The sequence below is a fragment of the Anabrus simplex genome, chromosome 1 (genome assembly GCF_040414725.1).
Source record: "Anabrus simplex isolate iqAnaSimp1 chromosome 1, ASM4041472v1, whole genome shotgun sequence".
NCBI classification, from domain to species: Eukaryota; Metazoa; Arthropoda; class Insecta; order Orthoptera; family Tettigoniidae; genus Anabrus; species Anabrus simplex.
In genome coordinates, this window is record NC_090265.1 from 540,323,250 (window position 1) to 540,331,700 (window position 8,451).

General features: G+C 35.7%; 1 protein-coding gene and 1 non-coding gene across 2 annotated transcripts; one reads left to right on the plus strand and one right to left on the minus strand.

Annotated features, from left to right (window-relative positions):
- Window positions 1-991: 991 nt before the first annotated feature.
- On the minus strand, window positions 992-3,979 carry LOC136869139 (HIG1 domain family member 2A, mitochondrial). Its single transcript, XM_067144827.2, has 2 exons — window positions 3,667-3,979; window positions 992-2,133 (listed from the first exon to the last, which is right to left on the minus strand). Exons 1-2 carry the CDS (start codon window positions 3,809-3,811, stop codon window positions 1,973-1,975), a joined length of 306 nt encoding a protein of 101 aa, XP_067000928.1. The 5' UTR covers window positions 3,812-3,979; the 3' UTR covers window positions 992-1,972.
- A 598-nt stretch (window positions 3,980-4,577) lies between these two features.
- Window positions 4,578-4,649, plus strand: TRNAH-GUG (transfer RNA histidin (anticodon GUG)). The gene has a single exon. It is a non-coding gene; the product is annotated as a tRNA-His (tRNA).
- Window positions 4,650-8,451: the final 3,802 nt, after the last annotated feature.

The following is an 8,451-nucleotide window of genomic DNA, read 5'->3' on the forward strand; positions in this document are numbered from 1 at the left end:
GGCTGGCGATAGTGGGGTTTGAACCCACTATCTCCCGAATGCAAAACTCACCTGTGTGCTCCTAACTGTACGGCCAACTCACTTGGTACATTTGGTATTGAATTCACTGACAAAAATCATTCCTAATTATTCACCAGCTGAAATTCTGAATACCAACCAATCTAGATTTAATTATGAAATTGACAGAGACCACATGTTATCTAGCATCGCTGAAAGACACATTGATTGTCAGAGTGAAGTTAGCTTCTGAAATATTGAATTTGTATAGCCTACTTTTTAATTTTTTAAAATTTTTACAATTTGCTTTATGTTGCACCGACTCAGATAGGTCTTATGGCGACAATGGGATAGGAAAGGGATAGGAGTGGGGAGGAAGTGGCCATGGCCTTAATTAAGATACAGTCCCAGCATTTGCCTTGTGTGGTGCAAATTCCCTCATTCAACTTTTGGATGTCTACTTTTATTCGTCAATGGAATAAGTTCGTCAAATGTTTACGTGATAGAGTTTTACTTTACAATGTTGATAAATATTGATCTCCAAGGTCGTAATGCTATCAATACTCCTCATGCGCTTATCCATATTCAATAACATGATCAACCATGCCTGAAAAAATGTTACTGTAAATTTACAGTTGAACGTGATTCCTTCGATACGCCTAATAATATTATCTGGGACATTGAGGATTTAAGTTGCTCTGCTCCCAAATGCACAAATGCAGCATCATTCATCTACTGTGCTTATTGTCATTTATGTTTGGTAACAGATTTCTACAGCAAGGGTAGCAAAAAAAAATAAGATAAAAGATAATATAAAATAAGAGTTTTGTCTGTACAATGCTCAGATTTGAAAAAAGAATGGTATTTCTGTATTGATCGTGTACACAGTAACAGGGAAATGCACTTTTTTACTTTTCCATAATGTCTGTCTGTCTGTATGTACGTGCATCGCAAGAGAACGGCTGAAGAGCATTTAATGAAAATTGGTATGTAAAGCCAGGGAATAAGTCACCACAGTCTAGCCTGTAAATAATTTTATTCATGCTGAGTGAAATGGTAGTTTAGGGAAAGGCCTAAAATTTAATTCTCAAATATTTATGTTATTAGTAGTCCTATCTATAGTTATTTAGTATTAAATTTCCGATCATTTATGTCTTATACATTTTTACCGTACCGGCTATGGTAACAGTGATATTAATGTATTTGGATTTTTATTTTGCAATTTAATACAGTTTTACTCACAATGTGTACACTACTTAGAATTCTGTATCAGTGTAGAATTCTGTTGCGAAGCAGGGGTACATTAGCTAGTAATTATTTAGGCCTATAGCTGAGTATACCAATATCTATCTAGGCTCATATACATGCACAATTACTGCTATGGACAACTAAAATAGATAGAATACTAACTGATCACAGTTAACCTTAGCATTATCAGTCACGCACTTGATGAATGTTCCTTATAAGCTATAAGTTTTAATTTCAAAATTAAAATAAAGTTCTGTGCATTTGAAAAAATACCGGTACATAAGAAAAAAGGAATAACTGTTTCTTTAACCATCACATAGCCTACTTCAACAAACTTGAATTGTGAACCTGCATTTCCTTTGTACTTTGAAAGCTTTACAAAACTAGGCTCAGTAAATAACTTACAAAATATAAACAATATCAAGATCTTTGTCAGATTCCTAGCATACACATGCAATCTAATATGATTGTGATTTAGGAACCAGAACAAATAATAACTCACAAAATAACTTTTTAAAGCACATGTATAGTCTCTTTACAAAAGGTATTGATATTAGTGCACAGCTGTTTTGTACAATGAATTATACACAGTTCATGAGAGTGTTTGTAGAACAACACTGCAGCATAACAAATAACATATTTCAAGAGTGAAACTCTGTGTACACAGTACTTTCAAAAATAGATATTTCTTTTAAAGAAATAACTCCTTACTACGGTATCATCATATTCACTTTTTGGTTGCACTCAACCCAATGCCCACAATAAGAGCAAGAATAGTAAATCCTTGGGCTGCAATACGCAATCGCATCATGTACTGAGACATTTGTCTCCGTCCTTGCCTAAAGCTCCACAGCCCATAGGATAAAGCACCAAGTGTTGCCATGCAACCTGAAACAAAGTACCAATTTAGGACTCTTAAAGCACAAGAAAGAAAATAATGTGATGATAAATTACATTATATTTCACTTAAATTGTTAATGTTATAGGGATTAGGGAACATCCTACTTTATAAATAAATATTTTTTAAAAGAATTTGCTTCACGTCGCACCGACACACACATTGGTCTTATGGCGATGATGGGACAGGAAAGGCCTATGAGTGGGAAGGAATTGGCCGTGGCCTTAATTAAGGTACAACCCCAACATTTGCCTGGTGTGAAAATGGGAAACCACTGAAAACCATCTTCAGGGCTGCCGACAGTGGGGTTCGAACCCACTATCTCCCAGATGCAAGCTCACAGCTGCATGCCCCTAACCACATGAACAACTTGCCCAGTACTTTATATTTTGATGGAGCTCCTAATATTTGATTGAAAATGATAAATTTAACCTATACTGAAAGAATTACCGGTAATTCTGTATGCCCTATCTTAAAACTACTGAAATGAGAGGATCAGGACAAGAAAATTAACATGACAGGAAGAAAAACACTTTTACCATTCATTCCAGCTTGTGGGTTAAAGAGATATATAAGCACAATTTAGGTATTACTTGGGATAACATATTCCATTATCACTAGTTATGAGTCACTGTGAATCTAGTACAGAGTGTACTAAATAGTATAAAACTGCTCTGTACTTCACATTCAAGGTATATTTCAGTTAAGCCTTCTTAGCTCACAGGTTATTACATACTTAGGTTTATTTCTAAATGATGACTTCAAACATGATGTTTTGAAATGTAAAATAATAATAATAATAATAATAATAATAATAATAATAATAATAAAATCTGAAAATGTATTTCAAAAGGAACCATATGGTCAATTAGTCACAGCTATCATTGATATGTGAAAGAGAAAAGCAGTAGGCCTATATAAAACTGCAAGCTATGTGCAAGAGAGAAAGGGGAAGCAAAATTTCTTAAATCATTTGACCAGTATGAATTATTAGCATTAATATATGTAAGTTTATCATTGAAATTGTTTTGGATCGATGGCTATTAGCTGCAATGTATACATAACATTCTTCAGAACTTTCAATAACTGTATATTTCAGTTATGATCCTATGGACAAGCTCACGATTACAGAGAAAAGGAAATGCCAGTTAAATTCACTAATACTTGAAACATACAATATTGCTCCCTATGATTACACATTCTAAAAAAAAAAAAAAAAAAAAAAAAAAAAAAAACCTCTCTAACTAGAATTTAGGCATAACTTATTGCTCTGATGTATATTAGTGTCTCATAAATCCTAAAATAAATCTCCATTAACGGAAAATATTTCACGTAGTGTGACAATACAAACCACAAAGAAGTGTGTTGTGACCGACCCAACCCCAACGTTTCGAAGAAAATTGTGGTGGTGTTATTTTAAGAGGCAACAGGGCGGGATTATTAACCTTCAAAACGTAACAACAACGTGAAGATATTACCGGTGTAAAAGTACAAAGTTGAAAAACCAAACAAGTAGAACTTACCAATAGGAACGAGTGGATTTTCTTTGAATTTACGCACAAATTTTTCTCTGGTTGTTTCTTGATTTACTCGGCTGTCAATGTCTTGCTTGAGTTGTAACCAGTCAAATTCCGGCTCAAGCCCTAAAGATTCTTCTTTCTTACTCATTATAGCTGATTCTTGTTTATGCTTATTTTATACCAGCTGATTATGTCAGGTTATGTTTATGTAAGTGTAGTACCAATAACTCAACTACTTTGTTTACCTTTCCACTCTTTAGGTAGTAAGCAAGGAAATAGCACTATACAAAGTTGGTGACCATACTTGAAAGCTTTCTCAACCCCTTTCCGCCAACGTAACAAATGCAAATGTACATTAAGAGAAAAAGAATGCGGTGTTCTTTTGGATAATAATAGATAATAAACCATCAATACAAGCACCTAACGTAACATATAATCTTAAATTATTGTACTGAAATATTCTTGACACGAATATTCAATTATAGTTATAAAAGTTATAAGATTGATACAATGTTGGTAAGCTAAATGTTCATTTAGTGTTTGTAGTCTCTGCTAGAGTGCTAATACTCCCTATTCTTTGTAATTCTGGTGTATGAAATAAAGACAGCGTAACGCAAATATTATAGTACTTATTGTTCAATGCAGGAAAGGAAACAAAAAAATCAGTAACATCATTCTCTTGAAAAAAATGTTATAAGTTGTTGATAACGAGCATTGAAAAAATGGAATTACTTATTACAGTAATAATGTCATGCACTTTCATTTCTTAAAAATGTTAAGTGTGCTGGATAAAAGCAGAGTAGGCCAAATAAACGAATATCTGCAGTTTAATATAAAACTCGTACGTATTCTTCAATCCAGTAATGTTTACTTCAGAAGTTGGTTTAGAGCATCGAAAATCATGTGCCTAAATAGCCGTGATCGTCTAGTGGTTAGGACATTGCGTTGTGGCCGCAATAACCCAGGTTCGAATCCTGGTCACGGCAGTGGTAAAACACTGTCACGGTAGGCACTTTTTTCTCACTTCATATGTTAATGGAATAAATTTAAAAGGAAATTCAAGTACTTTCTGCTCTTTAAATGAGTAATCGTTCGTTATTTTATATTACGAGTTTCTAAGTGCAAGTGTAATTATGTATACAAAATAAGAGTTTTGTCTTTACAAAGCTTAGAATTAAAAAAAAAAAAAAAGCATTTCTGTATCGGTCGTGTCCCCAGTAAGAGGTGGCGGTGGTGGTGGTGATTACTGTTTTAAGATGAAGTGCAACTAGGCAACCATCCACTATATAACACTAATCAGAGAGAAAAAATGGAAGGAATCCGACACTTCGAGAAATGAAGGAATCGGCCAAAGAAAGGCAAGGGCCACGAAGGGCATGAAAATGAAAGACTGCCTAGCCCTCGCAAACCTAACAGCGTCGGGGTCGGAAAAGAACAAGAGTTGACCAAGGAAGGTCGGATAGGATAGATGAAAGTGAGGAGCCCGGCACAAGTAAGTGGAAGTAATGCCAGGACTCAGCTGAGGGCCCCGTGGTCACCAACCCACGCTCTTGAGTTCAGAGCCCCTGGGGCCCTCTTTAGTCTCCTCTTACGACAGGCATGGGATACCGTGGGTGTTATTCTACCGCCCCCACCCACAGGGGGTGTCCCCAGCAACAAAGCAATGCACTTTTTAATTTTCCGTCATGTCCGTGTGTGTGTGTACATGTAGGCCTATGTACGCGCATCACGAGAAAATGGCTGAAGAGAATTTAATGAAAATCGGTATGTACAGTCGGGGAATACGGAAATACAATCTAGGCTATACATAATTTTATTCACGTTGAGTGAAATGGTAGTTTAAGGGAAGGCCTAAAATTTCATTCTAAAAATGTATCTTATTAGTGGTGCTATCGATAAATACTGCATAACAAAAGTTGTATTGAATTACATTTCCGATAATTTATCTTATATATTTTTGCCGTACCGGCTATGATAACAGATATTCATGAATTTCGCTTTTTGTTCTTAGATCCATATTAATGCCGAGTCAGGAGAAAATCTGTGACAGAATTGAAAGAAAATCGTAATGTAAATACGGGGAATAAAGAACTACAGTATAGGTTATAAATACTGTAACTATATTCAAGCTGGATGAAATGGTAGTTAAGGGGAAGGCGCCTAAAATGTATTTTTTAAATGCCTAGGTATGTAATTATGGAATTTAATACAATCTTATTCGCAACGTGTACACGACTTCATCTAGAATTCTGCATACAGTACAATGTAGAATTCCGTAGCGAAGCACGGGTAAACCAGCTATAATAGTAACCTATATTCTAATGTTCAATCAATCAATCAATCAATCAATCAATCAATCAATCAATCAATCAATCAATCAATCAATACTGATCTGCATTTAGGGCAGTCGCCCAGGTGGCAGATTCCCTATCTGTTGCTTTCCTAGCCTTTTTCTAAATGATTTCAAAGAAATTGGAAATTTATTGAACATCTCCCTTGGTAAGTTATTCCAATCCCTAACTCCCCTTCCTATAAATGAATATTTGCCCCAGTTTGTCCTCTTGAATTCCAACTTTATCTTCATACTGTGATCTTTCCTACTTTTATAAACGCCATTCAAACTTATTCGTCTACTAATGTCATTCCACGCCATCTCTCCGCTGACAGCTCGGAACATACCACTTAGTCGAGCAGCTCTTCTTCTTTCTCTCAATTCTTCCCAACCCAAACATTGCAACATTTTTGTAACGCTACTCTTTTGTCGGAAATCACCCAGAACAAATCGAGCTGCTTTTCTTTGGATTTTTTCCAGTTCTTGAATCAGGTAATCCTGGTGAGGGTCCCATACACTGGAACCATACTCTAGTTGGGGTCTTACCAGAGACATCCTTACTACAACCCCTAAACACCGTCATAACCATGTGCAGAGATCTGTACCCTTTATTTACAATCCCATTTATGTGATTACCCCAATGAAGATCTTTCCTTATATTAACACCTAGATACTTACAATGATCCCCAAAAGGAACTTTCACCCCATCAACGCAGTAATTAAAACTGAGAGGACTTTTCCTATTTGTGAAACTCACAACCTGACTTTTAACCCCGTTTATCAACATACCATTGCCTGCTGTCCATCTCACAACATTTTCGAGGTCACGTTGCAGTTGCTCACAATCTTGTAACTTATTTATCACTCTATAGAGAATAACATCATCCGCAAAAAGCCTTACCTCCGATTCCACTCCTTTACTCATATCATTTATATATATAAGAAAACATAAAGGTCCGATAATACTGCCTTGAGGAATTCCCCTCTTAATTATTACAGGGTCAGATAAAGCTTCACCTACTCTAATTCTCTAAGATCTATTTTCTAGAAATATAGCAACCCTTTCAGTCACTCTTTTGTCTAGTCCAATTGCACTCAATTTTGCCAGTAGTCTCCCATGATCCACCCTATCAAATGCTTTAGACAGGTCAATCGCGATACAGTCCATTTGACCTCCAGAATCCAAGATATCTGCTATATCTTGCTGGAATCCTACAAGTTGAGCTTCAGTGGAATAACCTTTCCTAAAACCGAATTGCCTTCTATCGAACCAGTTATTAATTTCACAAACATGTCTAATATAATCAGAAAGAATGCCTTCCCAAAGCTTACATACAATGCATGTCAAACTTACTGGCCTGTAATTTTCAGCTTTATGTCTATCACCCTTTCCTTTATATACAGGGGCTACTATAGCAACTCTCCATTCATCTGGTATAGCTCCTCCGACCAAACAATAATCAAATAATTACTTCAGATATGGTACTATATCCCAACCCATTGTCTTTAGTATATCCCCAGAAATCTGATCAATTCCAGCCGCTTTTCTAGTTTTCAACTTTTGTATCTTATTGTAAATGTTATTGTTATCATATGTAAATTTTATTACTTCCTTGGCCTTAGTCTCCTCCTCTATCTCAACATCATCCTTGTAACCAACAATAGAGGGTAATAAACTGTTTTGTTTTATGCTACACGTGCATTCTGGCATAAGTCATAATATAGGAGTAGGGTTTGCCTAGTAGCTCTCAGCACATATAGCAAGAGAATTACTAATATCGACGGCTAAGAACGAGAGGGTAAAAACAAACTATTGAGATGACAGTTATCATTACTTTATCCATGAATTATAAACTGTACCATGAGACCAGTATTGTCTTATTTACAAATGCAAGACTATACAATTACATGCTATAGGCCTACGTAGAACCCCGTTTATCCGAAATAAAGGGGGGCGGAGCCACTTCAGTTGACGCGTTTTTACGGATGACAGATGGTAAATATTTTCGGAAGTTAAATGTCGAAATAAAAATGCATAAACTCTGTTAAGCAATGCTGCACACTGTACATTAACATTAGAATGTTTACATAATGTCACTCATTGTATAAAATCAGTGATTTTCTTCTGAATTTTCTTGGTGCAGCGCTGTCGTGCAGCTATGTCGCGCCACTGTTTAATACATCAGCTGGTGTAGGTTCATTGCTTTTTTCAACAAAGCGCAAAGCAATCTGAGATAATTAAACACTTTTTTGGTTACTACTGAACTGAATACTGTATACGGTAATTTTATTAGAGAACTGTAATTAAAGCGTGTGGTACTGTATTTTAATAAAAATTCGAAATCAATCTTACCTCCAATGCATTAAATCCATCATCTGCTGTAACTCGATTCTCAGAACTGCTATTGTCAAGTTCGGAGTCGTCTGCATAATCTTCATGACGAATACAACAACAA

Coding starts and splice junctions, on each gene's coding strand:
- LOC136869139 (XM_067144827.2), bottom strand. CDS start 3,811: ATGAGTAAGAAAGAAGAATCTTTAGGGCTTGAGCCGGAATTTGACTGG. Junction 2,134..3,666: donor AAATCCACTCGTTCCTATTG/GTAAGTTCTACT, acceptor ACTTTGTTTCAG/GTTGCATGGCAACACTTGGT.